The sequence below is a fragment of the Bos javanicus genome, chromosome 15, assembly GCF_032452875.1.
Source record: "Bos javanicus breed banteng chromosome 15, ARS-OSU_banteng_1.0, whole genome shotgun sequence".
Lineage (NCBI taxonomy): Eukaryota > Metazoa > Chordata > Mammalia > Artiodactyla > Bovidae > Bos > Bos javanicus.
In genome coordinates this window covers 46,557,523-46,585,150 of record NC_083882.1, presented here as the reverse complement: position 1 = coordinate 46,585,150, position 27,628 = coordinate 46,557,523, and the positions used below count along the sequence as shown (strand labels likewise).

General features: G+C 52.7%; 4 protein-coding genes across 4 annotated transcripts in view; 1 reads left to right on the top strand and 3 right to left on the bottom strand.

Annotated features, from left to right (window-relative positions):
* The first annotated feature begins 585 nt into the window (after window positions 1–585).
* On the top strand, window positions 586–7,461 carry ILK (integrin linked kinase). Its single transcript, XM_061380567.1, has 12 exons — window positions 586–674; window positions 4,697–4,862; window positions 5,029–5,124; window positions 5,294–5,390; window positions 5,486–5,569; window positions 5,669–5,754; window positions 5,877–5,986; window positions 6,094–6,221; window positions 6,317–6,438; window positions 6,534–6,633; window positions 6,741–6,871; window positions 7,050–7,461. Exons 1-12 carry the CDS (start codon window positions 586–588, stop codon window positions 7,197–7,199), a joined length of 1,359 nt encoding a protein of 452 aa, XP_061236551.1. The 3' UTR covers window positions 7,200–7,461.
* On the bottom strand, window positions 7,434–8,839 carry TAF10 (TATA-box binding protein associated factor 10). The gene is made up of 5 exons (XM_061380568.1): window positions 8,587–8,839; window positions 8,294–8,448; window positions 7,988–8,052; window positions 7,784–7,898; window positions 7,434–7,600 (listed from the first exon to the last, which is right to left on the bottom strand). The coding sequence occupies exons 1-5, from the start codon at window positions 8,816–8,818 to the stop codon at window positions 7,511–7,513; spliced, it is 657 nt and encodes a 218-aa protein (XP_061236552.1). The 5' UTR covers window positions 8,819–8,839; the 3' UTR covers window positions 7,434–7,510.
* Window positions 8,840–9,709: 870 nt separating this feature from the next.
* TPP1 (tripeptidyl peptidase 1) lies at window positions 9,710–17,605 on the bottom strand. Its single transcript, XM_061380565.1, has 13 exons — window positions 17,513–17,605; window positions 17,328–17,399; window positions 16,942–17,081; window positions 15,518–15,668; window positions 15,181–15,308; window positions 14,845–15,023; window positions 14,466–14,664; window positions 14,130–14,318; window positions 13,811–13,880; window positions 13,233–13,353; window positions 12,990–13,148; window positions 12,696–12,821; window positions 9,710–12,497 (listed from the first exon to the last, which is right to left on the bottom strand). The coding sequence occupies exons 1-13, from the start codon at window positions 17,554–17,556 to the stop codon at window positions 12,357–12,359; spliced, it is 1,719 nt and encodes a 572-aa protein (XP_061236549.1). The 5' UTR covers window positions 17,557–17,605; the 3' UTR covers window positions 9,710–12,356.
* A 775-nt stretch (window positions 17,606–18,380) lies between these two features.
* The window catches only part of DCHS1 (dachsous cadherin-related 1), a 36,689-nt gene continuing 27,441 nt past the window's right edge, over window positions 18,381–27,628 (bottom strand). The window contains exons 13-21 of the mRNA XM_061380562.1: window positions 26,838–27,047; window positions 24,208–25,086; window positions 23,970–24,083; window positions 23,590–23,801; window positions 23,347–23,501; window positions 23,017–23,147; window positions 22,618–22,901; window positions 22,121–22,259; window positions 18,381–21,455 (exon numbers count right to left, since the gene is read on the bottom strand). Of these exons, the coding sequence (XP_061236546.1) occupies window positions 18,844–21,455; window positions 22,121–22,259; window positions 22,618–22,901; window positions 23,017–23,147; window positions 23,347–23,501; window positions 23,590–23,801; window positions 23,970–24,083; window positions 24,208–25,086; window positions 26,838–27,047 (4,736 nt within the window). The 3' untranslated portion in view covers window positions 18,381–18,843. The remainder of the gene's footprint in view (window positions 21,456–22,120; window positions 22,260–22,617; window positions 22,902–23,016; window positions 23,148–23,346; window positions 23,502–23,589; window positions 23,802–23,969; window positions 24,084–24,207; window positions 25,087–26,837; window positions 27,048–27,628) is intronic.

Sequence of the window (27,628 nt, the reverse complement as noted above, 5' to 3'; positions counted from 1 at the left end):
AAGGAGGCCCGCGCTGGCCTGAGAGGGCCAGGGGCGGGGCCGGGCGGCGGGCGCGGCCGGACGGGAGTTCCCCGGAGAAGGCTCCTCTAGCCCGAGTCCCGGTGAGTGTGGGGGCACCCGTGCCCCCTCCCCAAGGCTCGAGCTCTACCAGGCGGTCACCCCTCACTCCATCTACTCGGTTCCGAGTGAGGAACGAGGGCGATCCCCGGCAAGGACCTCCGATCGCCTCCTTCAGGGTATACGGCGCCTAAACTCCCCACCCCCACCCCCACCCCCAGCTCTGTTCGCTGTTAGGGTCTCTGTGCTTGCTCTCGTGACATCCCTTCGGGAGACACTGCCTCTTAATCAACGCCTACTTCGCCCGATCCGCCTTTCCCTCGCGCTCAAGGGACACAGTCCAGGACCATCCCGCTGCCTCCCTAACTCCTTTCACACATCCAGTAGCTGGGGACGCAGAGCCCAGACCCCCAGCCCAACACACTTCTCTCCTGTAGGGGACAAAGCCTGGGGCTCACCCACCCCCCTAGATCCTTCTACAGTTCCCGCACTTTCCCAGTCTAGGGGACTCTGTGCCGGGACGCTGCTATGGACGACATTTTCACTCAGTGCCGGGAGGGCAACGCGGTTGCGGTCCGCCTGTGGCTGGACAACACGGAGAACGACCTCAACCAGGGGTGAGCTAGGGTGGCTGGGGGGCGAGAGGAAGGGCAAAGACAGACTCCTTTCCGCGATGTGGGGTGCTCACTTCTGGTGCGGGCGGCTAACTTTCCTATTCAGTGTGATGAGGGTTAAGCACAGCCTGTCAGCGGGGCAGAGGGTCTCCACACCGGAAGCTGTTGTTTGAGCTGAATCTTGACTGAATAAGAATTTACAGGCAGAGTCTGCAGAGAAGTTTTCTAACCTCAGTGAAGCTCATGGGCAAAAGCTAGGGGGCAAGACACGGAGCAGAGTGCCAGAAACTGTCCGGAGCTCCATATGGCTAGAGGAGGGAAAACTGCTGGGCTTCTGTGGGCTAAAGCTCTAAGCACAAGTGTAGAATGACGGAAGTTAAGACTGGAAAGGTCTGCAAGGGTCAGTCAGATCATGCAAGAGTATTTAGGCTATAATAATGTTTTTATTGCAAGGGCAAGGGTTTAGAACCATGTAATGGGAGAAGGCAATAGCAACCACTCCAGTACTCTCGCCTGGAAAACCCCATGGACGGAGGAGCCTGGTGGGCTGCAGTCCATGAGGTCGCTAGTTGGACACAACTGAGCTACTTCACTTTCACTTTCATGCATTGGAGAGGGAAATGGCGACCCACTCCAGTGTTCTTGCCTGGAGAATCTCAGGGATGGGGGAGCCTGATGGGCTGCCGTCTGTGGGGTTGCACAGAGTCGGACACGACTGAAGCGACTCAGCAGCAGCAGCAATGGTATGATGAGATTGTCCATTTGTTAAGTGTCATCTTGGATGCTCTGTGAAGAGCAAAAGGTGATGTGAAGAGAGGCAACTAACTGCCTAGCCCATCTTAAGTGGTGATGGCTTAGACTAGAATTGGGGCAGGCAAAAAAGTGATCAAATTCCTGAAATCTTTCGGATAAAGAATCGGTGAGACTTGGTGTGGAAAGTGAGGAAGGTCAAAGATGATCAGGGTTCTGGCTTGGGTAGATAGTGGTTCCTTTTATTGATACGGACAAGGCTGAAGGGTGGTGAGTTCCACTCGACACATTTAAGTGACAATAAAGTGGAAATGTGGAATAGGCTGCTGGATTCCAGGAGAGAGATGTGACTTGGAGACAAAGATTTGGGCGATATTAGCATGAAGATTGGAGAAGGCAATGGCACCCCACTCCAGCACTCTTGTCTAGAAAATCCCATGGACGGAAGAGCCTGGTGGGCTGCAGTCCATGGGGTTGCTAAGAGTCGGACAGGACTGAGCGACTTCACTTTCACTTTTCACTTTCATGCATGGGAGAAGGAAATGGCAACCCACTCCAGTGTTCTTGCCTGGAGAATCCCAGGGATGGGGGAGCCTGGTGGGCTGCTGTCTATGGGGCTGCACAGAGTCCGACACGACTGAAGCAACTTAGCAGCAGCAGCAGCATGAAGATGGGCTTCCCAGGTGGCTCAGCAGTAAAGGATCTACTTGCCAGTGCAGGAGCCTGCAGGAGATGAGGGTTCAACCCCTGGGTCTGGAAGAGCCCCTGGAGCAGGAAATGGCAACCCACTCCAGTATCCTTGCCTGAGAAATCCCATGGACAGAGGAGCCTGGCAGGCTCGTCCATGGGGTTGCAAAGTCAGACATGACTGAGTGTGTATGCACGCATGCACACACACACTACACACACAGCCTGGCAGGCTGGTCCATGGGGTTGCAAAGTCAGACATGACTGAGTGTGTATGCACGCATGCACATACACACACACACATACACACAGCCTGGCAGGCTGGTCCATGGGGTTGCAAAGTCAGACATGACTAAGCATGTACACGCAAGCACACACGGGCACACACACAGCATGTAGATGGCACATGAAGAGGTGGATATGAAACAGGGGATGAGAAACCTACAGACCAAAAAGGAGCAACTAGAGGTTGAAGAAGAAACAGGAAAATATGCTAGTAAGGCTTAAAGAAGTGAATGTTTCAATGAAAGGAGAGTGGTCAGTGGTACTCTAGACTGCTGAGAGGTCAAAGAACTTGAGCACTAAAGTGTAACCATTGAATTTACAATTAATTATATATTTAATGATCTCTGTGAGAGCTGTTTCGGAGGAAAACAAGTGAAAAAAACCATACTATACTTGGTTCCTTCATTTAAGGAACTATGCTGAACATGTACTGGGTGCTAGAAGTCCAGAATCAGACATAATGCTTGCCCTCAAGTCAGTGGTCTCGTGGGCAGGTTGAATGTGAGGTAGAGAAAGTGAATGTAGACAAGTTCTTTAAGGTTGGCTGAGGCAGGAAGGCAAGAAAAGCAGTAGTGATGCTGATTCAGGATAGTGGAATTTTTTTTAAAGTGAGGAGAAAATAGATTTTAGGCTTGAGAGTTAAGGATCACCCGTCACTTTCATCCAGGCTTTATGGGTCCCCATTAGACTCTACGCTATTTCTCTGTAATTCACACTCGTTCCATTTTTCATATAATTCTTCAAACGGTGCTCTGATAAAGACAGAGAACACAGCTACTATTTTGTTGGTGGCATCATAAAGGGTAGGTAACTTTTTCCAATGAAGCTGGCATCTAGGAAGACTGCTGCCAAAAGGTGAAAGAGTGGTATTAGTGAAAGTGGTGCAGGTATGAGTGGACAGGCTTCGGGGCCCCAGTTGGCTATATTGTGGGTATGAAGTAAGGGTCAATTTCCTGCTGGTCTCTTTGGGATTAAAGTTCAGGCTCTGGGGTGACCGGAGCCTGGCAGTGGTTAGAACCCTTTTGCCCATACTTTTGCTCTCAGGCTCTGGCCTTCTCTGGGGTCATAGACTGCCAGTGGCTGATAAACTGGGGCACAAATTAAAGAGCTGGGATGCAAAACTGACTGATAAGTAAGGGGTGGTGATTGCTTTAGGAAGAGGGAGGGAAATACCTCCCAGGAAAGCTTTTGGTTATCTTTGTGAACAGATGGGGGCAGCTGTAGAGGGAAATCAGTAAGTTAAAGGTCACACCCACCACCCATTTTGGCTTTGGGGACATCTGGATTGTCTGGGGTGACCATACCCCTGATCGGCTCCAGGCCCTGCCTAGAGCCCCCACACGGGAAGTGACCGCAGCACTAAGGCATCCGGAGGCTGACGGCCCAGACCACGGGACCGCCCCCTTGCTCCGCCCCTTGGATCTGCAGCCCAGGACTGGAGGGAATTTCCTTTTATGGCCCCAGGCTGTCAGGCAGGCCTAGTTTCCACCCAATTGTGGGTTTTTTTGTTGTTTTTTGTACATTTAACTTTATAAAATAGAGAAGTTCCTGGGAAAAGAAAAAAGTTAGGTACAGCTTTCTAATTAAGTCATTCTCATTTTCTTGTTTTCTGTACCTAGGATTGCTTGAGAAGAATCCTGTCTTATGTGGCAGTATCTGCCTCATGAATAACTTACCCAAAGCCTTTCTCCTTTTCATTATAAACCCCTCCAAACATCAGTTTAATTCCATTCCCTTTTTAGATTTTAATTTCAGTATCAGAACCAAAACCAATCAGTAAGCTTGCTTCCTCTTCCATAAACTGTGGCTTTTCTTCTCAAAGCTTCCCTTCCTTCGTATTAACATGCACTGAACAGCTGTTGTCAATTCTCAAGAAGCTTAGTCTAATAGACAAGACAGCCCATTTAACAGATTTTTACAATCCAGTGTGACAAGTACCATAATGTAGTAAGGCAGTGTACAAGATGTGGTGAAAACAGAAAGAACTAACAGATGTTGCCAAAGGGGTACAGAGAAAACCAGATGAAGAATGTTACCATTTAATGAGATAGAAAGTACCCAGGGAAGAAAGGCTAGAGGGAGATGAAAAGAGGAATTGTTAGGATTTCAGGTAGTGGTTGGTTGGGTTTGACACTCAGAGGAAGGTCTGACAGCTTTGGGAGTTGCTGGCATGAAGAGCATCAAAGTTCTAGAGGGAAGGCTTCCCAGGGAGAGTATGCAGAGTGAATATTAAGTTTTTCCTGTGTCAAAGCCTTTGCCCCCATCCCACTTCCAAATCAGTGACCCTTGTGCCTTCCTCAAAGGGACGATCATGGCTTCTCCCCCTTGCACTGGGCCTGCCGAGAAGGCCGATCTGCTGTGGTTGAGATGCTGATCATGCGGGGGGCACGAATCAATGTGATGAACCGTGGGGATGATACCCCTCTGCACCTGGCAGCCAGTCATGGGCACCGTGATATTGTACAGAAGGTATGTATGAACCCTTTGACGCACATGTCTGGAAGTAAGACACAGGCACTATAACATAACGTACAAAGTATGTGTACTCATCTCCCTCCTTTCATGCCTCAGTACACTTCTCTCATTTGGGACTGACTGTACCTTCTACCTCTTTCTGTTTGGCCACGGGGACCAGCTGCTGCAGTACAAAGCTGACATCAATGCGGTGAATGAGCATGGGAATGTGCCCCTGCACTATGCCTGTTTCTGGGGCCAAGATCAGGTGGCAGAGGTGAGTACTCAGGCCCTGAGCTCTGGGATGGGTGGGAAGAAGTCTGAGCTTGAGCGGGAGACTCTGGAACCCTCAACCCTTCCTGTGAACAACATTCACAAGGTTTGTACTGCATCTGCACTCATGGTTAGTTGGGAATGCCCTCATCACAGCCATCTCTTAATTCCAGGACCTCGTGGCAAATGGGGCCCTTGTCAGCATCTGTAACAAGTATGGAGAGATGCCTGTGGACAAAGCTAAGCCACCCCTGAGAGAGCTGCTCCGAGGTCTGTCCCCACCCACTGCTTGTGTCCTCGTCTTGTCCTAGCCTGTCTCTTTCCACACAACAGCTGAGGTCAAGACTTTTGTCTTTCTTCCCCAGAGCGGGCAGAGAAGATGGGCCAGAATCTGAACCGTATACCATACAAGGACACATTCTGGAAGGGGACTACCCGCACTCGGCCCCGTGAGTCAGCTGTGAGGGGAGGGGTGGTGAGAGAATAGTCCTGGACTCCTGGGGCTGGGAAAGAGGGAAGCTGGGTACCTGACCTGCCCACACTCTCAGGAAATGGGACTCTGAACAAACACTCCGGCATTGACTTCAAACAGCTCAACTTCCTGGCGAAGCTCAACGAGAATCACTCTGGAGAGGTAACTCCCCACCCCACCCCACCCTATTACCTGTTTGCACCTGTTTTAAGTTTCTCCTCCAGCTAGTAGGCAAGAAAACAGTGGCCTTAGTTAAAGTCTTCTAACCCTTATCTGCCCCTCAGCTATGGAAGGGCCGCTGGCAGGGCAATGACATTGTCGTGAAGATGCTAAAGGTTCGAGACTGGAGTACAAGGAAGAGCAGAGACTTCAATGAGGAGTGTCCCCGGCTCAGGTGGGGCAAGGCCTAAACTGGAAGCCTTGATTTCAAGGAACCCTGTCCAGCACTCAGGAGATCTTTCATGCTGGATCTCAGCCAGGAACATTCTCTCCCTCTTCCAGGATTTTCTCACATCCCAATGTGCTCCCAGTGCTTGGTGCCTGTCAGTCTCCACCTGCTCCTCACCCCACCCTCATCACACACTGGATGCCATACGGATCCCTGTACAATGTGCTACATGAAGGCACCAGTGAGTACGGGGTGCTAAATCTCACTGTAGCAGAGTGTGGGGAAGGAGAGTCTGTGACCCTCTCCAAGTGATTTAACTCTTGCCTTCTCAATTAGATTTTGTTGTGGACCAGAGCCAGGCTGTGAAGTTTGCATTGGACATGGCAAGGGGCATGGCCTTCCTACACACACTAGAGCCCCTCATCCCACGACATGCACTCAACAGCCGTAGTGTAATGGTGAGATCACAACTTCACTCCCGGCCCAGGCCCCAGAGGTCCTTTCCCTAGAATAGGACTTACCTCCTTCCACACAACTATCTTCTTTTCCTCAGATTGATGAGGACATGACTGCTCGAATCAGTATGGCCGACGTCAAGTTCTCCTTCCAGTGCCCCGGGCGCATGTATGCACCTGCCTGGGTGGCTCCTGAAGGTGAGTGATGGCATTATGATGTGAGGCAGAGAAGGGGCAGCTCAGTAGTAATGGAAGGGAACAGAGACAGGACAAGCAGCTGGAACAGATAAGTCCTGTCCCTCCAGCTCTGCAAAAGAAGCCTGAAGACACAAACAGACGCTCAGCAGATATGTGGAGTTTTGCAGTGCTTCTATGGGAACTGGTGACACGGGAGGTACCCTTTGCTGACCTCTCCAACATGGAAATTGGAATGAAGGTGAGAGCATAACTGGATATACTTGTGTTGGGGGAACTGTAGTGGTAGTGACAATTGTAGTGGGGCTGGGCTCCTGCCACATTGATTCAAATATACAGAATCCTGTCCTGAGGGCTAGACGTCTCTCCACACATGAGACTCAAGTTCTGAGACTCACCTTGTTTTTCCTTGTTTTCAGGTGGCACTGGAAGGCCTTCGGCCTACCATCCCACCAGGCATTTCCCCCCACGTATGTAAACTCATGAAGATCTGCATGAATGAAGACCCTGCTAAGCGACCCAAGTTTGACATGATCGTGCCTATCCTGGAGAAGATGCAGGACAAGTAGAGCTGGAAAGTCCTTGTCTGAACTTCAGAGGTGTCAGGACACGGTTAGGGGAGTGCACCTCCCCAAAGCAGCAGGCCTCTGGTTGCCTCCCTTGCCACTAGTCATGGTACTACCCCAGCCATGGGGCCCATCCCCTGCCCCCATCCCTACCACTGTGGCCCCAAAAGGGAATGGGCTCAAAGCTTTGTCACTTGCCACACGGTGTCTCCCAGCATGGGAGGGATCAGCCCTGCCTGTCACAATAAAGTTTATTATGAAAACAGGCTGGTGTGGGGACAAGAGAACAGACAAGTACATTTAGACTGGGTGGCTCAGGTGAAGTAGTGCGGCTTCTTCACATTGATGCCATACTCGCTGAGGGCAGGGGTCAAGTCCTCCATGGTTAGAGTGTACTTGCGGTCCTGAGGGAAGAGGGAAGAGCACCAGCTGAACACAGGAATTCCAGATTTCAATCCCAGGCGGGTGACCCTGTGTAGGTCTTTCACCTCCCCTAAGGCTTAATTTCCCTCAAAGGGGTTTCAGGATAATTTAAGCCTCTGCTGCTGTAGGAGGTAATTACTGAATCAATGAGCCTCCCCTCACACCTTGCTCTTGCTTCGGGAGCTGCCAGAGGCTGTGCCCTTCATTTTGCAGTGCTGTAGGGCATCGTTGGCAATATCTGAGATGAATTTCTGGGCAGCTAGGGAGATAAGCCGAATTCTAGAGAGAAAAAAATGGTATGAGAAGGTCATAGACAACAAACTCCACACAAGCAACCCAACACTCTAACCTGCCCTGAGTTTACTCACATGCGTGGGTCGGAGGCCTCAAAGCCAGCACGGTTCAGGTAGTAACCAGTCACTGCATCAGGGATCTGAGAAATCAATTAGACGACTGTAAGCGTTAGCCCTGGGTACTGCGGGGCTGAGAGTTGGGGTAAGGGAAATGGAGGGCAGGCCTGGCTATCAGGAAGTTTCCAGTTTGGGTGGGCAGAAGGGGAAAATCACAAAAGCTAGGAAGGGAAATAAACACAAGAGGACGCAGCAAATCCAGATGGTGTGGCACAAGTTGGCAATGACAGCGAGTCAGGAGCCTTGTTCAGGCGGGAAGCCCACCGTAGGCGTGTAATCCTCCAGCTGCATCAGGAAGTCCACTAGAGGCGTGCTGGACACCACCGGCTTCACCTCTCCATTGGCCGCGCTTGGCAGCACGTAAACCCCGTTAGACATGGCCCCCTCCGGGGGCGCCGCGCCGCCAGTCGTCACCGGAGCTGGAGGAAAACCAGCAAACTGAGACACGGAGGTGGGAGGCTCGAGGGTTCCGCTAGGTCTGTCTTACCCTCTGCCCTCACCCGCCGCTGGGCCCAGCCCCAAACGCGGCCCTCGCCCTCACCCGTCCCGGCCCTCACCCGCCCCGCGCCGCTCGGCAGGCTCCCCGGCCCGCGCCGCCACGGCTCCAGTGCCCCCTGACGCGGCTCCAGCCCCAGGCCCCCCTGCCGTCCCCGCGGGGCTGGCCTTGTTCTCCGCGGCGGTGCCGGCGGGCAGCGCGGCGGGGGCCGAGACCGCGGGCGCCGGGCCCGGGGCCGAGGCGGCGGAGGCCGGCGCCGCCTCGGGGTCCGCGCCGGAGCCACTGCAGCTCATCGGGCCGGTGGGAGAGGCGGCGAACAGAGCCGCTTCCGCTTCCGTTCACGTTACGCACACACCAGGGGTGACGTCACGCGCCCACGACTCGTCCGTCCCACACCACGTTTGCTCCTCCCTTAGGCCTCCTTCCTTTATTCCCCACCCATCCAGCCGCTACAGGACAAAGGCCAGAGGGCGGAGACCAAGTGTTGAGGAACTGCCACTAGTTTGGACATTTCGCGTCCGGACCCGCTGTTCTCCAGTGTGGATCCTCTGGGATGGGAACCCTTCAATGTCGAGGATTCTTTTTTGTGGGTTTGGGGCCCCTCACCCAGCCTGACGCCTAAAATCCTTGCTTTGAGGCTCATCGCCCCGACACCTCTCGACTGTTGGTCGCCTGCCAGTCTGCATCTTTTCTAGTTCCTTTATCCAGCCTTTTAAGGGTTTGTAGTGGAGTTGAATAGCCTCTTTCCCCGCCAGCTGCCCAAAGTGAAGGTAACCGGACAGCTGACACAGTGCTGTTGCAGATGGGGAGAGAGATACAGTCCACCGTCCTTACAGGTGGTGAGAGGTTGGTAGGATTGGTTCCAGGACTCCCCCCTACTCCCGTCCCCAACCCTTGTATACCAGAATCCGTGGATGCTCAAGTCCGTTATATGAAATGGCATAGTATTTGCATTGTATGCTCTAAATCATCTCTAGATTGCTTATAATATCCAAATGCGATGTAAATAGTTTACTGGTGCATGGTAAATTCAAGTTTCGTTTTTTATAATTGGAATTTTAAAAAAAAAATATTTTCAGTTCATGGTTAGGTGAATCTGTGAATGGAGAACCCGAGGATACAGAGGGCTGGCTGTCTTTCAGTCTTAATAAACAATTTATGTAAAATCACGGCTAGTGAAAGAGTGGGGTTTTCAACGCAGCAAAAATTTATTTTTGTCAGTCCTGAGCTAGGGTCTGCAAATACAAAGTTAAGTAGGAGAAGGTTCTAGTCCTCCAGGCACTAGTGGTCTTGGAAAGGGAGGCAAACAGTTAAACTGGCCATTTCACCAATATATGGGAGTTAAAATACTGGAGGTAGACACAAGGTGTGCAGTGCAAGGGAGGAAGGGAACTAATAGTTGCTGCCTACATCTGTGTGTTAGGCATTCCATTAAGTTTATTCCACTTAATGATTTCCTGAATATTAGAGGCAGGTATCAATATCCTCACCTAACAGATGAGGAAAAAGTCTGAGAGAGTTGAACTTACTTGCCCCAGGTTCTCTCTAGTGTATATCAGAACCAAGAATCTAAGATTTTCCTGTCATACCCACATCAACTAGCTTCAGGGAGCCAAAAGATTCACAAGAGAAGGTGAGCTGAGTCTTGAAAGAATTCTGGACCTCAACCAGGCACAGGGAGCCAGGGGTAATGTTAGGGCAAAGAATATCTTGAGCAACAGTGAATGAAAGTGCATGGAGGCGGGTGCAGGGAGACAGGGAAGGATAAACAATTTGTTACTCGGAAACAAATAGCAAGTAAGGAGATAGGTTTGTAAGTGATGATAAAAAGCTTGACCTATATCCAGTAATCTTTGAAGGCTCTTAATTAAGTAGATGACCTCATGAGATTTGCATCTTACTCTGGTAGTTGGTTTTGCGGCTTCCCTTGTGGCTCAGTGTTAAAGAACATGTCTGCCAATGCAAGATACCCATGTTCCATCCCTGAGTCAGGAATAACCCTGGAGAAGAAGTGGCAATCCACTCTGTATTCTTGCCTGGGAAGTCCCAGTCCATGGGGTCACAAAAGTGTCACACACAACTTAGTGAATAAACAACTGGTAGATGGTTTAGGGAAAGGCAGGATGTAAGGACACTTCTTGCAAGGGCCTCAATTCAGAGGAGCGGGAATATGGCTCACAGCTAATGTAGTAGCAGTGGAGCTGGAGAGAAGTAGATGAATTCAAGATACACTTTGGAAATATAATTGGAAGAACTTTTGGGTTGATAAAGATGTATTTAAGAGATAGAGTCAGTAGATAGTAGTCACTTGTTGACAAGGTGATGATGGGAGGAGTTGAAGGAAATGGGAAACTTGGATGATACTTTAGGCTTCTGGCTCAGTTGGAAGTGTCAAGCATAGTGTCATTTATAAATAAGAAACAAAAGAGAACAGTTTGGGATTGGGAAGAAGGGAGATGAAATGTTGAGAATTACACATCTTGCTTTTGAGGTATCAATCACTGTAGGATGGAAAGTCTGATTTAGTGAGACGGTGATGGCTGTGGATGCCAGTCATTGATTTGTTCCAGTGGACAATGAGTCAAGTGAGAAGAGCAAAAGACAAAGGATAGAGCAATGATACTACATGGATTAGGTATGATTAGCATTTACACAGTTGTAATGCAAATCCTGTATGCAGCTCAGACAAAGATAGAATTGTATTGGGAGGACAAAAGAATGGGTGGTGGGGATTTTGAGTGATTGGGACAAGGCAGAAGAATGATCACAAGCTAATAGGAAGTCAGTAATGGCTATAACTGGGCAGGGGGAAATCAATAAACAGCAATATAAGCATGTTATTTAGAGATAAACTAGTGGTGGAGAACATGCCTGCCAATGCAGGAGATTTAAGAGATGCAGGTTCCATCCCTGGGTCAGGGAGATCCCCTGGAGGAGGGCCTGGCAACCCACTCCAGAATTCTTGCCTGGAGAACCCCAAAGACAAAGGAGCCTGGCAGGCTACAGCCCATGGGGTCACAAAGAGTCGGACACGACTGAAGCGACTTAGCACACACTAAAGAATCATCAGAAACAGTTGAAATGATTGCCTCAAGTAGCAGGAAATGGTGGTAGATATACAAGGGGTGGCTATTTTTTTGCAGTAAGACTTAAAGAAGTATTTGACAATGTGCCCATATACTTTGATAAAATAAAAACCAAGAGTTATAAAATTTTACAAAAGGATAGAGCAACAAAATACAACAACGTTTAATGAGGAAGCAGAGAAAGAGAAGGAGGGAAAAGGGAATGAAGGAGGAAGAGGGAGTGGTCAGAGAAGAAGTTAAGCCCTGGAAGCTAAGAAAGAAGAGGCAGTAGGCTTCTATGACAGGGAGCTCACAAAGCAAAGGTTGGGAGTATTTCTCAGGGAAAAGGAAAGAGTGAAACAGTAAGAGTAGAGGTCTCATGGCAATGAATTGAGGAGTGAGGATGCAGTGAAATAGTGTACACAGACAGTGTATAAAACACATTGGAAAAGCCTGGTTGAAAAGAAACAGAGCAGGGGGCCCCGGGGGGTGGGGGTGGGAGTGGTTGTATGCAGGGGATGCTCCCAAATAGTGCTGGTTATGGCACCTGTTGAGGAACCTGGGGCAGGGGCTGGGGGACCTGAGTATGATGGAACAGGTAGGGTTGGGAGTCAAGTCAAGCTCACAGCATTTCTGGGTTAGGGAGATAAGCTGTTTGTGGCAGTCAATGGTTGAGGGTTCAGCAGGGCCTCCAACACTGCAGAATAAGGGACCCAGCCACCTGCTGTGGGGCAGAGGACAGGCCCACCCTTCTAGCAGGAGAGGGTCAAGGGTTCATTAGTGTCTTCAGCAGAGCTGGGAAGTTGGGTGTTCCCCAGCCTGTCACAGGATCCCAGCCAGGGCCAGAGCAGAAACCTTGACCCTCCACCTCTTCATTTAGACAGGACTCATGGCAGCCACGGGTTACCTAGGGAGAGGGTGGGCATCAGATCTGGACCTGCTGATATTAACAGACTATAGCCCCTTACCCTGTATTCACATTCCAGAGGCTATCCCACCCCATCAGAATTGCCCTCAAGTTCATCTTAGCACTCAACATACTCTTACGAGTATGAATGTTGTCATTTCATATGAAAGTGGCCACAACCCTCCCTTCCATACTCACATCAAAGAGTCCTGCCCCATGCTTCTGGTAGAGCCTTGGGTTGAGAAAACCAAGAGGGGGTAGGCCTCTGAGGATTCTGTGTTCATTTATCAGGGATAGGAGTCCCCCAAACACTGGAGTAGAGGCCTGCAAGGGTGAGGGTGCAAGTAGAGGTCAGGGATTCAGAGTGGTTGGACTTTTTTGGAGGGATGGGTAGGAGGTCTCTGAGGAGTCAGGGGTTCTGGGTGCAAGGTCTTGGGGTTGGAAGGTAGGGATATTCCCTGGGTGGAGGTTTGGAGCCAGACTGATTCTCACCGAGGTACCAGACACCCATGGAATGGGCACATGGTTGCTGACCACCCAGTAGCCATCAGAGAGTGCAGCCACGTCTGGGTAGGCGCGGCCACTGGCATTGAAGTAACTGGATGGTGGCAAGTGGGGACTGGAGCTCAGGTACCGGGTTACAGCTTCCTCCTGAAAGACACTGTTGAGTAAGTACCATCTGCTGAACTGAGGATTCCACCCATCTCTCCTCCACCAACACAAACACACACGTACCTGGTACGAAGGCCGTGGGAACACATTGCTGAAGCCGCCACCACTAATGTAGTCAACGACCTCATCTGTGACTCGGAAAGGGTTCTGAAAGGATGTGCCTCCCACCGTGGTGACATAGGGACTGAGGGCAGAAGACAGCACTCAGAATGTAGCACTTCTAAGACACCTCCAGAATGCATAGGGCTGAGTGACTGTGGCCTGGGTCTTGCTGGAGGGACTGGGAAAGCACTCTGGTGAAGTATGTACATGGGGAAGACTGAGAGGTTTGTGGCCCTCAAGGCATGGTCTGAGGTGACTGTGCACACTTCTCCCTACAAAACATCCACCAAATCTCCCACTAAAATGCCTGGGGACCAAGGAAGCAGAACACTGGGATCTCTGTCCTACTCAGGAGATTCAGGGCCTGGGACCTTCGGGAAGAAGAGGGGGTGCAGGAACCAGAGCAGAGACTGAAAATACTGCATGATCACGATCAGAGCAGGTACAACTGAGTGCTGACCCACAGGAGCACCTGGTGGGGTCAAGGCAAAGGTTCTAGACCATGAGATCACAAGTAAATGGTGGGCTTGGGTGCTTACCTGGAGGCAGGGAAGCTGGGACGGAACTGGTGTCTGCCAGAGACAGACCAACACCCGGCCCCACTGTCACCTGGGAGAGAGACCAGGTTTAGCATTCAGTTTCATTGGTCAGAGCTTGGAATGTGGGTTCAGATGTCAGAGAGGAAATTCACGTGTTAGTTATTACTGCAAGAGGTCAGAGTTGAGGTCAGGTCAGTCGTCCATGTTGAGTTCAGATTATGAGTTAAGAGATCAGGTCCAGGAGTTACTCTGGGGTCAAAGTTCTCATCTCGAGGGGGCGTGGGTGGTGGTGGGGTCTAAGTTTAGAGTAGGAGGTCACCTGAGGCAAAGAGCAGCGTAAGACCCCGAGCAGCCGCCTTCATGAGCTCAGTGTTGACCCGCTGGATATAGGTGCTGCTGAGGGAGTCCTCGTCATCGCCGTAGCTCACGGTGTGCACGTATGGCAGAGCTGACTCATTACTGAGCAGCAGAAGCCACTGCAGGAAAGGCTCCTGTGACTCATGCCGGCCTGGATGTTTTTTGGAGAAGGGGGCACAAGGGCAATCATTTGGGAAGTTGTCAGGATCTCCTTCTAGCTCATGGAATTCCCTTGAGGGCACAAAGATCACTACTCCCCCCCAGTTCTGTCCCCACCAATCAGTCCCCTAGGCAGTACCAGGGCTACTGTAGACCCAGGTAGAGATGTTGGCACCAGCACTCATGAGGTACTCCACATCTAGGCTGGCCTCAATCCCGGCCCGGCCCCGGCCCTGTTGTCCAACCACACGGGCTACCGATGCCTGGTGTGCAAAGTCCCCACCGAAGAGGCGCATGAACTCAGCCAGGTCTGAATCGTGGAAATACTGCTCCAGGAACTACAGAGGGAGTCAGAGGAGATTCATGTGTCAGAAGACACAGCCCCAAGGGTCAGGTCAGGGGATGCTGTCCTAGATCACAGGATGAGAGCCCAGGGGTTAGAGTCAGAGAGTCATCACCAGGCTGGTCAGGCACCTTGAGGAGGCTGCGAGGATGCTGAGGCTCCCTGCATGGCTCACCTGAGCACAGGCTTGACTGTTGTTGGTTGTGCCAGAGCCCACATCTTGTGCCGTCAAGTTGTAACGCTTACGGATCACGGATGGGGTCACTCCCAGATGCAGGCCAACAGTCCCTGGCAACTGTGGCTCCGGGTGTTGTCTCAGGGTTGATGTAGGGGGAAAACGATGCAGCCCCCCCACTGTGGGGAGGAGTCAGGCTTGAGGAAGAGATCTTTTAGACTCCAACCCTCATTTCACCGCTGTGATCCCACCCCCACTCGCACCCCCTGTGGCACCTGAACTTCTCCCATCCCTGGCTCTGCCCCTCCAACCTCCAGCAGCCCCACTGGGTGTTACCAAAGTCCACATGCGGGGCCAAGGCCTTTGGGAGCCGGTAGGGATGTAGGGACCTCACAGCATGGGTCTCTGCAGGTCCTCCCACATAGTGATGAAACTCAGCCCCAGAGAGCAAAAGCTCTGCCTGTCTGGAGGTCAGAGTTCAGAAAACACAGGTCAGAAAGCATGGAGCAGAGCAGAAGAGGCTGCCTGAGCATCACCGGGTAGTTAGTTGTTATCTTCCCATACATTTTCACCCACAGCACCTGCAAACTCTTGGCTCCCTCCCCCTGGTAGGGAGACAAATCTCCCTGATGGGGTGATCAATACCCTCTATGAGGCAATTATCCCCTCTCACCGGACACTCAGCCAGCAAGTCAGAAAGTCCTGTGTGGTCACTGAGTGGCAGTTCCGGGCTCCAGCCGCCAAAAGCCATTTCTGTACCGTGTGGAGGGTCAATGGTGATGGCCGGACCAGTTCAGCCACATCCTCTAGGGTCAGGTACTTGCCTGCAGGGATTCAGTAGAAAAGCAATGCCTTCGTTCATTGCTTTTCCAAATTGCTCTTTTTGGACTTCAACCAGGAGACACTGGGACTTCCTAGGGAAATTGGAGCAGGGGCTTGAGGGATGGGTGGGAAGCTTCTAGTAAAAAGGCAGGCCATACAGGTGTAGGCTCAACTTGGGGGAATATGGATTTATCCTAAAGGAGAGTAGGTTGCAAATACCACATGATCATGAAAAACAAATGAGATTAATAGATTAAAAATGTTCTTTTGGGGGTCAGGGGGTGTGCCACACAGCTTGTGGAATCTTAGTTCCCTGACCAGTGATAGAATCCAGGCCACAGCAGTGAAAGCACTGAGTCCTAACCACTGGACTGCCAGTGGAATTTAAAAAAAATGTTCATTTTAAGTTTATTTCCAATAAAAGTTTTCAAAACTTTCAGGACCAGTTATTAGATGATATCTAATTTAGCTCACATCTTGATACTTACTGATTTCAGGCTAAACATGATGGTGAGTCACCGTTCTGCATGGATCATGCACACACCTCCTGGGTGAGCCTTAGATTGCCCCCTCACATGCTTACCACTCCCACTCCTTCCCCACCACAAGGGGCTCCCTCGGAGGAAGGACACGGTCCAGCTTGACCATTAGAGCGAAACACCAACTCTTGGAAGAGAGTGTGAAGTTTAAAGGGAGTGGACTGGAGGGGAGGAGACGGCAGACCATCGAGGGGGCTGGGCAGCAGTCCATGTGAGAGAGTAATCAACTGAGTTGGTGGCAACAAGGAACAATGAGAGAGTGGACTGTTTCAGAGCTGGAACTAACAGCTTTACGGTTTGAGTGGAAGAATAAATGAGAGTGAATTTAGCAGGGGTTGGAGGTGAAATCTGAGGTAGTGAGCTAAATTTACATGTACTGGATGCCACTTCCCCACTTGTCTGGCAGCTGGTAAGCAGTAGAGTCATAATTTAAATTCAGGTTTGATCACCAAGCCTGTGCTCTTAACCATACCCACTTTCAGTTTTTTAGCCTGATGAACACAGGTGGAAAGTTTTGGAGGGAAGAATGTGAATTAGTTTTGGACAGTCTACTTCCCATTCACTTTTTTATTCAGAAACTCTTCAGTGAGGGTCACTGCCATTCATCTGTCCTATACCACCCCTTCCGCAGGCCCCAAGACAATGCCCTTGACATGACCTGCACTGTCCCATGCTCAGCCCAGCCCCGTGTCCCTCCACTGCATCCCATATCCTGCCCCTTGGTCCCGTCAAGCACCGTAGCGAGGAGAGCCAGGATCCGACACAGCCTGCACCAGCTCGGACAGTCTCTTCACATTCTGCTGTCTCAGGGCAAACGTAAGACTCAGCTCTTCCTCAGGGTCCGCACGGCCCAGGGACACCCAGCCAGGGGGCAGCCTGCAGGGTCAGGGGTCACACAGACTTCATTATTAAAGTGGGGATGGGAAGGTTCAGTACTAGACCTAGATTTGGGGGAAGATTCCGGAAGCAGATTTGAATCACAGGAGATGGATGATCAGACTGAGCCTGGGAACTATGGTGGGGGGTACCAGGAGCTGGTAAGCCAGTGAGGGAGGCTAGAACCAGGATAATAGATGCAGGACAAGCCATGGGGAAGGGGCGGTCAGTGCTAAGTCAACTCACCTCCTCTGCTGGTCAGGCTCCGGGCTGTAACTGCATTTGCCAGCGACAAAGAGGGCAAAGAGACCTAGGAGGCTGCAGGGACAGCACATGGGTTTCAGCAGGAGCTGGACTGTTGCTGTTCCCACCCTCCAACATAAACTCCCTCCAACGTGATTCCCTTCTCCCGGAGCCCCCCAGTTTCTCACCCGGATCGGGGTCCCATTCTGCCTTTCGGCTTGTCGGCTGTCATGTGACAGATCACATGAACCCTGTAGTCCTCCACCACCACCTCTGCCTAGGAACTAGTGACGTGCTGGCCCCGCCCTCAAATGGGTGGTCCTGAATGCTGGAGAAGGGGTGGGGCGGCCACTCAGATGCTCCCTCTGTGGACTGTCAAACACTGGGTGAGCCCAGGACTCACCACAGTGTAGGCGGTGCTTAAGAAAGGGGCTCTGGAGGCCCATAGACCCAGAGATCCGGGTCCTTACAAGAAGTATGATATCAGGAAAGTCACAGCTTCTCGGAGCCTTGGTTTCTTCATGTAGAATATGGAGACTGTTAGGTTAAAACTGCTCTGCCTCAGCAGATTGCACTGAAAATTTACAGAGATAAAGCAAGCAAACCCCTCGGAGAGCCTCACATGGCAGAAGCTCAACAAATGTGAGCTGTTATTATATATGAATATATTATATGTAATGACCCCACAAAAAACAAATAAACCACTTGGCTACTCTTGTATCCAACCCCACCTCTTTGAAGACCCTCAAGCCTAGAGCTGGTCATCTCCAAGGTCTCCCCAGCCAGCCAATTCCTCTCTGGATTGCTGCCACAAGCAAGCTCCTGCTGTCTGCCTTCGTCTGGCCTCTTGCCCATGTTAGAGGGAAAGGTTGACTTCAGAGAGATGTGACAGCCTCAGGCTAGGCTCTGGTTTCCAGTGCCATCCCCACTCACCCCCACCCTAGAAACCCCTATGTCCATCCCACTCTGTGCCTCCTGAGGTGTCTACAGGGTGTCAGGAGCCTTTCCATCACTGCCCCGTCCCTATGGGCCCAGAGAACAGATCCGGACACTGGATACAAACTGCAGTTTATTAAGGCTCCAGAGTGAGAATTGGCACTTGATTCTGGGCAGGGGCAGGGGTGTCAGTGGAACCCAAAGGAGCTGGGCCTGAACAAAGTTGCAGGGGCTGGCCCCACTCCCCTACCCCCCAATAAATAAAGTCTCAGCTCCATCTCAGGGTGCTGGCACAGGGCAAGAAGCCCTCACTGAGGGGAACCCCGGGGCTGCTGCCTCCTTCCTCATCTCTCTCCCTGCGTCGGACCTGGCCATAGGTCAGCGCCCAACCGGGCCTCGCGGTACTGGGGCTCTGCCAGTGCTGGAGCAAGACGTGAGACCTGCCCCTACTGGAGGACTCTGGGGTGGGGAGCTGGCCTCCCCCGTGGCCAATCATGGTCCAAGGCTGCCCGGGCAGGCTCAGATGGGGCCTGCATTGGGGACACTGTGTGCATCCCAGGTCGGGGCCTGGTCCGGGCCACACCTAGATATGGAGCTCGGTGTCGTCCGGTGGCTCCAGGCCAGACTCTGCGCTCAGAGCTGAGGCTGAGGGGCCCTGGGCCACCCCAAACGGTGAGACGACGGGTGAGCGAGCGGCCAGAGGAGATAGTGAAGGTGAGAAGCTGGGAGACATGGCCGCCGAGGACAGGGAACCTTCGTGGCTGATGGGGGAGCGGTGAGAGGCTGGTGGGAAGACAGCCCGGGTTGCGGCCGTGCTGGCTGGTTTGGGGGGCACAGACTTGGCTCCTGGGTGGGCCACGGCAGTGATGAGGGGCGGTGGGTCAATACGGGGCGCCGGGGGACACGGCCGAGCTTCATCCTTGAGCCGGGCAATCTCTGTGAAGACACTGGCCAGCGGCTGGAACTGAGGGCACCAGCTCAGCAGGTAGTCCCAGTTGTAGCTGCCACGGAGCTCCTCCTCACCGGCCACGATGGCCGTCAGCGCTCCCGCCACACAGGGCTTGCCATCTGCTGGAAAGCCGTAGTCCCCGGTGGGCGCGGGGCTTAGGCCACAGCCCCCCAGGAAGGTGGTGGCAGTGGCTGGGGGGCCGTCTTCTCTGTACAGAGTGGCTCCTGCACCCGGCAGCAGCAGCCCTGCCTTACGGCCCTTATACCAGGTGTCAGGGGCAGGTGGCTCACAGGAGGTGTCACTCAGTCCGTCTGCATCCTGCTGGATGCCGGAGTCAGGGCCACGGGCAGCCAGGGAGGAGGCCACACTGGCCACGCGGGGGAACTCGTTGATCATGCGGATCTCGTCATCTTCCGCAGCCTCTGCTGAGCCTCGGCCGCTTGAGTGTGAAGGGTCCAGGGAGCCACCGCGGGGGTAGGGTCCTCCAGCTCCAGGCCCACCATAGCTGGGGAGGGTCTGGTGATACAGGTGCTCTGAGGGCGGCGGGCTGGGTGGCTCTCGGCCCAGCTTCTGCAGTGAGCCACTGGCCAGGGGTGCCGCCTGGGACATCGGGCCAGGCGCCGCCTCAGCTTTGCGGCTCCGGGCCCGCACCAGTCCCAGGACAAGGGCTGCCAGGGCAAGCACCACCACGACTCCCAGAGAGGCTGCCACGGCTCCCACCAAGAGCAGGTTGAGGTCAGGTGCCAGGCCCAGCGCAGTGTGGGTGATGTCCACAGTCACAGGCACGGTGGCACTCCGAGAACCGGGCAGAGGCCCCCTTGCCACCACCTCCAGCCTCAGCTCCCGTGGCGCCTCACGTCGGGTCCGGCCCCCACCCCCGGAGGTGCCTGTTCCACTGCCTGGTGCCCGGCTGTCCACCCGCAGGTACAGGGCACCTGTAGTCTGGTTGATACCAAAATAGGGGGACGAGGCGGCCAGCGAGTACAGCACCAGGCCGTCAGCACCTCCATCCTCGTCTGTGGCCTGCACGTGACCCAGGCTGTGGCCACGCCGTGCACCTTCTGGCACCTGAAAGTGGAAAGCTGGAGCCAGGAACACTGGGTCATACTCATCCTCACCGGTCACCAGCACTGACACAGTGACTGAGGCGGACAGGTTCCCGGCATCTGTAGCGCCCACCAGCAGCTGGAAGCTGCCAGTGTGCTCGTAGTCAAAGGCCACTCGTGCCCGCAACTCCCCAGTTGAGCTGTTGAGCGCAAACGCCTCGCGGCCCTCGGGCCCCGGCCCAGCCTCCAGCAGGCTGTAGTGGAGCCTTCCGAAAGCCCCAGCATCCCCATCAATTGCATGCAGGGTGGTAACAAGAGTGCCTGGAGGCTGGTTCTCAGCCAGGCTGGTGCTGAGCAAGCTCAGAGGGAAGGCGGGGCCATGGTCATTCACGTCCTGGACCTCAATGGTCACTGGTGCCAGAGCAAAGTGTGCCCCGGCAGGGTCGGCAGCCTGCACTACAAGCTGATGTCGAGCTTGGGTCTCACAGTCCAACGGGCGGGCCAGTCGCAAGTCCCCGGAGCTCTCATCCAGCTCAAAGAGCCCCAGAGGGTCGCCTGAGCTGAGGGTGAAGTGTACAAGGCCATGGGGGCCTGGATCAGCGTCGGAGGCCTCCACGTGCAGCAGCTCGGCTCCCACAGGCGTGTCCTCAGGGACCGCCACACGGTAGGCTGCTCGGGTGAAGACAGGTGGGTTGTCGTTGACATCCAGCACGCTGACGGTGACTGGCACAGCCGAACTTCGAGGTGGCTGCCCCCGGTCAGTTGCTGCCACAGTTAGGTTGTACTGGGTTAGGCTTTCAAAGTCTAGAGGCTCAAGCAACACCAGGCAGCCCAGGGCCCGGGGGCCTAGTCCATCACTCTCCCCAGCCTCCGCCAGCCGGGGTTCCAGCTGAAAGACTCGGCCCCGGTTGCCACTGACAATGCTGTAGTCCACGGCGGCATGGCTGCGGCTCCCGTCGGCATCTGTGGCCTCCAGGGTGAGCAGGGTGGAGCCGGGCGGCAGATCCTCAGTCACAGCCACGCGGTAGTGTGGCAGCGTGAAGCTCGGGGCGTGGTCGTTCTGATCCTGCAGCTGCACGTGCACTGTGGCTCGGGCGGCCCGAACCGGCACTCCGTGGTCTCGGGCTTCCAGCACCACGTCCACCATGCCTGGCCCTTCATGGCCCAAGGCCACTGTCCCCACTGTTGTGAATAGGGTCCCTGAGATGAAAACGGAATGAAGAGAAATATGCCATCAGTAGAGACTGTGGGTGAGCAAAATGACCCTCTGGGGATGGGGAGTTAGCCTTGGAAGTCAGATTCCAGGGAATGGCCTGTGTGCTGGGAGATTATGGAAGGGGCTCCAGGATTCAGGGAATGGCTTCTAGACATGCAGTCTGGACAGTGCTTAAAACTGAGACGAAGGGGGACTTCCCTGGTGGCCCAGTGGAAAAGAATCCACCTGCCAATGCAGGGGACATGGAAGGGTTTGATTTTTTGTCCAAGAAGATCCCACATGCCGCGGGCAACCAGAGCCTGTGCACCACAGCTACTGATCCTGCATGATGCAAGTACTGAAGCCTGTGTGCCTGGAGCCCATGCTCCACAATGAAAGAAGCCACCACATTGAGAAGCCCATGCACTGCAATGAAAAGTAGCCCCTGCCCACTGTCTCTACACAAAAGCCTGCAAGCAACAATGAAGATGCAGCATGGCCAAAAACAAATAAATTAATTAATTTTAAAGAAAAGATACAAAAGCAGGGAAATGTCCTCCCTAGGTCAGAGATCTAGGAGTTAGGAGTTCAGGCAAGAAATTCTAGGGATGAGGTCAAAATATGCCCCAGCACAGTCAAAGATAAGGGGTAGATGCCAGGAAGGACACACCGTTGTTGGGGTCAATGCTGAAGCCCTCAGCAGAGGAAGCCAGGTGGTAGGAGACGTGACCGTTGGCGCCCGAGTCCCGGTCAGTGGCCGAGACGGAGAGAATGGCACTGCCCGGGGGTGTGTGCTCGAGCAGCATCACCTGAGGTATAAGACAAAGGTTTACGGCTGAGCCTCTCAGCTGCCTTGCTGCTCGCTCAGCCTGCGTTCTGCAGCTTGGTCCCATGAGTTCTGTGTGGCACCGGTTCCAGCTTGGAGCCCTTATACCCCTTAATATTCGAATTGTCCCCCTTCCCCCATTTCTGGGCCCTGAATGCAGAACCTGGACACAGTTCTTAGGACTTAGAAGGCTGGTTTGAGATGGGACCTTTATACCCCCCCAAGCTCTGTCCCCAAGTCAGTTCCAACATACAGCCCACCACAGCTCCTTCTAGCGTTGTCACTTCCCTCCATCATGAGCAGCCCTGGGCCCGGGGGTGGTGGTGGTGGGGCACTGGCACCTGGTAGAGAGTCTGTGAGAAGGCAGGGGAGTTGTCATTGACATCCTCCACGAACACCGTGAGGTTGGCCCGGCCCTCGTGAGGCCCGTCGTGTGCCAGGAGCTGCAGGTGGTAGCGGTCGCGCTGCTCAAAATCCAAGGGGCCCGTGAGGGAGAGGCGGCCTCCATAGCGGCCGACACTGAAGGGATCCTGGGGCCCAGAAGGGCTCAGAACGTACCACAGCACTGGTCCTGAGTCCACATCATTCCCCGTTACCTGTGCGATCTCCGAGCCCAGCAGTGCATCTGCAGTACATGGCACGAGTGTGTTTATTATAGTCACATACAGTCCTGGAGCCCCATGGTGGGCAATAATGCTTCCCTACCACCCTTTATACCTCTCACTTGACCCAGTCCTCACCTTCTGACACTCGGAGCTCCCAGGGCTGGGGGATGGTGGGGCGATTGTCATTGGTGTCGATGACCATCACCGTCAGGGTAGCTGAGCCCACCAGGGCTGGGCTTCCTCTGTCTGTGGCCATCAGCACCAGCCTGAACACAGAGCACAATCAGGGGGTGGGGCCTGGGATAAGCGAGAACCCTGGGCAGGGACAGGAGGGCTCAGGACAGGTGGCAGGGGTGGAAGCGGGGAACTCAGGATGTGGCCTAGGGATTGAAGGGGATTTAATGCAGGACTCGAAATTGCATGGACCCAGGAAAGAGTCTTAGGCTCTACAGAGCCAAGCTTCACCGTGTTTCGGCCCAGATCTCGCGGTCCAGGATAGCTGTGGTGGTGATAGTGCCCGTGGCTGGGTCTACATGGAACAATCCCCGGGCTGGCTGGGATGCGGCCAGACTGTAGGAGATCTGTCCACTGGGGCCTTGGTCCAGGTCATCTGCTTCCACCTGGCGGGAACAGGAGGCTGCTGGCACTGGGCTGGTGGCAGACAAAGTCTGCCCAGCCCTGCCCCCATCTTCCTATCACACTCCACACCTGTAGCAGGGGTCCCTCCAAGGGCCTGGACTCTGGAAGGAAGGCCACGTAGTGGGGCTGCAGGAAGCGGGGCGCGTTGTCATTGGCATCTTGCAGGGTTAGGGTCAGCACAGAGAAGGCATAGGCTCCTCCACTCTCTGCCTGCAGCACCAGTCGCAGCCGTGGGTTTGCCTCAAAATCCAGCCCCTCTGCTGAGCGGACTGTGATGGCTCCTAGGGGAAGGCAGAATGGATCACTGACAGACCTCTTGCTTGCCCGAGTGCCTCTGTCTCTGAGGCCTACCACTGCAGGGCAGCTCCTCCTCAACCAGAGTCTCCTGGGGCCCAAAAAGGAGCTCCTCCAGGAACCTGTTCCCCAGAGCCCCTTGCTCCTTCCCTTACCTGTACTAGGCTGGATGGAGAATGTCCCTTTCTCATTCCCACTGAGAATGCTGTATGTGATGGGTCCACTTGAGCCCCCTGCATGGATAGCCTTGGGGGAGACAACGGGAGTCCCTAAAGAAAGGAGGGCATTGGTTGAAGTGTGAGCACTAGACTGAGGGAGTTTGGGGAATATTTTCACTGAGCAACCCCAGCCCATCCAGAGATACAAAGCTGGGAGACATGGTTAGGGACTCACCTGGGGGTGCATTCTCACGGAGCATGGCTTCACTACTGGCTCGGGAGAAGCGGGGTCCATGCTCAGACTCCCCTTGCAGCCCAATAATGACCACACCAGTGGCAGAGCGAGCTGGACGGCCAAGGTCAGTTGCCACAATGAAGAGGACACGATCTCGGGGGCTCAGAGATACAGGGGAGCGGGACACACGGATTTCACCAGTGTAAGAGTCCACGGTGGTGCCAGGAGGTGGTGTGCCTGCCAGCCGGTACAGGATGGAGGCATTGGCACCAGCGTCACGGTCTTCAGCTCGCAGAGTGGCCAGAGGCAGAACTGGAGTGCTGAAGACAGGGCCTGGGCGGGGCAGGCGCAGCCTCAGGGGACTGGTGGGGAAGGTGGGCGCGTGGTCATTGACATCACGCACTGTGATGGTGACGGGCACTGTGGTGCTTAGGGGCCCAGCAGCTGCACTGTCCACTGCATTCACTATAAAGGCATAGCTGGGACACTGCTCTCTGTCAAGGGTGGTGGCTGTGCGCAATTCCCCAGAGCTGGGCTCTAGCAGGAAGGCTCCTGCTGCACCTGTACCCAGGTAGTAGGTCACACGACCATTGGCCCCAGCATCAGGATCATGAGCCTGCAGCTGCAGCAGCAGGGTCCCTGCAGGTGCGTCCTCAGGCACCTCCACAGAGTAGGAGGGCACAGGGAAGGCTGGGGCATGGTCATTGGCATCTAGCACTGTCACTGTCACAAGAAGCGTAGCGCTGAGAGCTGGCTGGCCTCCATCCCGGGCTTCTATCTGCAGCTGGAATGCTGGCTCCACCTCCCGGTCTAGTGGCCTCATGGTGCCAAACTCCCCAGAAGCTAGGTCCAGGACAAAGGCTCCTGAGGGGTCCCCATCTGCAGAGAAGGGCATGCACACAGAAACATACATGTGTCAGCCCATGGGAGAGAGGGTGATTTACAGGCAACGGAGAAGAAAGGGAGAGAGAGGGAGAGAGAGAGGGAGAAGGGCAGGAGAGGGAAAGTGGAATAAAGGCAGAGAAACAAAGAGAAACACAGAAGGTAAAGAAAGAGACTATAAAGTAGTTTTTCTCAAAGTGTGGTCTGGGGGCCCCAAGAATCCCCCTGAGACCCTTTTGGGAGTACATAAGATCAGAACTATTTTCATAGCAATACTAAGACATTATATGACTTTTCCATTCTCATCAACTCACAAGTGCAGAGCGGAGTCCAGATGCTGCATGACATGTGATGATGTCATAACTTGGATGGTTAATGGAATGTGTGCTTATGTAATGTTGTGATTTCAAGAATATTCTAGGTAAAAAGTTTAAAGCATAAATGTGTTTTCAATAGATTCACTCAGCTTTTGTTAGCTTGTGTTCAATCATACCTGTTTAATCTTTGCAACCTCATTATTGTCCAACAAAATGGACAGTAAATCTCCTTGGGCCTATGCAGAAATACAGCAAGTGGTATGTTTCATTGGCTTGTTTTACAATGATATTTAAAAGTGTTCTCAGTTTTAATATCAAATGTGGTAAATAATGGTATGTGTTTATTATATATTTTATATGTTCAATTATTATATCATATTTTATTACATCAATAAATGCTGATATCATATAAGCCAAAGTTCTTTACAGTTCTTAAAAATTAAGATATAAGGGTTCCTCCATCCTAAACTGTTGGTGGGAATGTAAACTGGTACAGCCACTATGGAGAACAGTATTGAGGTTCCTTTAAAAACTAGAGATACCATATGATCCTTCAATCCTATTCCTGGGAAAATATCTGGAGAAAAATATAGTCCAAAAGGATACATGCATCCCTCAGTGTTCACTGCAGCACTGTTTACAGTAGCCAAAACATGGAAGCAACCTAAATTTCCATCCACAGATGAATGGGTAAAGAAGATGTGGTACATATATACAATAGAATATTATTCAGTCATTAAAAATGAAATAACACCATTTGCAGCAACATGGATGGATCCAGAGGTTGTCATACTGAGTGAAGAAAGTCAGACAGGGAAGAGAAATATATATCACTTATATGTGGAATCTAAAAAGAAATGATACAAATTTATTTATTTATAAAACAGAAACAGACTCACAGACTTAGAGACCTTAAAGGGGAAGGGTGGGGAGAAGGGATAGTTAGGGAGTTTGCAATTGACATGTACATGCTACTGTATTTAAAATGGATAACCAACAAGGACCAACTGTATAGCACAAGGAACTCTACTCAACATTACGTAATAACCTAAATGGGAAAAGAATTTGAAAAAGAATAGATTACATGTTTATGATAACTGAATCACTTTGCTGTACACCTGAAACTATCACAACTGTTATAGTTAATCAACTGTACTCCAATATAAAATAAAAAGTTAAAAAAAATAATGTTAAGGTTCCTGAGATGAAAAGGTTTGAGAACAACTACTCTACAGGGAGAGACAATCAAGAAAAAAAAGATACAGGAGGATAAAAAGAGACAAAGAGGGAGATCAAATACTGGAGGGGCACAGAAAGAGATGCTTGGAGACCCAGAAACATAAAGGGAAGGAAAAGGGGATCCAGGCGCACTGGGTCTGGGACACAGGCCAACAAGTAGCCCTGGGCAAGTAGGTACGGGAAGGTTCTCACCCAGGATGCGGTACTGCAGCTGCCCGTTGGCTCCCACATCCGGGTCAGAGGCCCGCAGCGTGGTAAGGGTCTGGGGGTCCTGGCCCTCGGGCACCTCCAGGGAGAGATGGGCACTCCCAAAGGTTGGGGCATGGTCATTCTCATCCTCCACAGCCACTCGCACTGTGACGTGGGTCAACAGTGGAGGCGAGCCCCCGTCCCGGGCATATACTGTTGGGAAGCAAAGTCAATGAGATTTATCCTGCTCCCATGGAGGAATCCACACCACATGTGTTCACCAGGTGCACACAAAAATCAGAATATGTCTACCTTTTCACACCCCACAAGCACTCAGGCATGCATACATATATGTGGTGGTGTAACAGGAAAGGCACTAAATGAGATAACAAGAGATCTGGGTTCAAGTCCCAGCTCTGCCACTTCCAAGCTGTGTTAGCCTGAGCTAACCTCTTTGGTACTCAGTATCCATATGCTGCTGCTGCTGCTGCTAAGTCACTTCAGTCATGTTCGACTCTGTGCGACCCCACAGACGGCAGCCCACCAGGCTCCTCCGTCCCTGGGATTCCCCAGGCAAGAACACTGGAGTGGGTTGCCGTTTACTTCTCCAATGCATGAAAGTGAAAACTGAAAGTGGAGTCGCTCAGTCATGTCTGACTCTTCGTGACCCCATGGACTGCAGCCTACCAGGTTCCTCTGCCCATGGGATTTTCCAGGCAAGAGTACTGGAGTGGGTTGTCATTGCCTTCTCCATATGCACCTCTGTTAAATGCCTACAGTGTAATCTGAGGGAA

Excerpts from the sequence above, each read along its gene's own strand:
- ILK (XM_061380567.1), top strand. The coding sequence starts at position 586 with ATGGACGACATTTTCACTCAGTGCCGGGAGGGCAACGCGGTTGCGGTC. Across the intron at positions 5,125-5,293 it reads GCCAAGATCAGGTGGCAGAG|GACCTCGTGGCAAATGGGGC; the intron begins GTGAGTACTCAG and ends TCTTAATTCCAG. Across the intron at positions 6,439-6,533 it reads TCAACAGCCGTAGTGTAATG|ATTGATGAGGACATGACTGC; the intron begins GTGAGATCACAA and ends TCTTTTCCTCAG.
- TAF10 (XM_061380568.1), bottom strand. The coding sequence starts at position 8,818 with ATGAGCTGCAGTGGCTCCGGCGCGGACCCCGAGGCGGCGCCGGCCTCC. Across the intron at positions 7,899-7,987 it reads GAGGCCTCCGACCCACGCAT|AATTCGGCTTATCTCCCTAG; the intron begins GTGAGTAAACTC and ends TTTTCTCTCTAG. Across the intron at positions 7,601-7,783 it reads GCTCCCGAAGCAAGAGCAAG|GACCGCAAGTACACTCTAAC; the intron begins GTGTGAGGGGAG and ends CTCTTCCCTCAG.
- TPP1 (XM_061380565.1), bottom strand. The coding sequence starts at position 17,556 with ATGACAGCCGACAAGCCGAAAGGCAGAATGGGACCCCGATCCGG. Across the intron at positions 17,400-17,512 it reads AGAATGGGACCCCGATCCGG|CCTCCTAGGTCTCTTTGCCC; the intron begins GTGAGAAACTGG and ends CTGTCCCTGCAG. Across the intron at positions 13,354-13,810 it reads CCCAGCTTCCCTGCCTCCAG|TCCCTATGTCACCACGGTGG; the intron begins GTAAGCACCCAA and ends TTCTGCCCTCAG.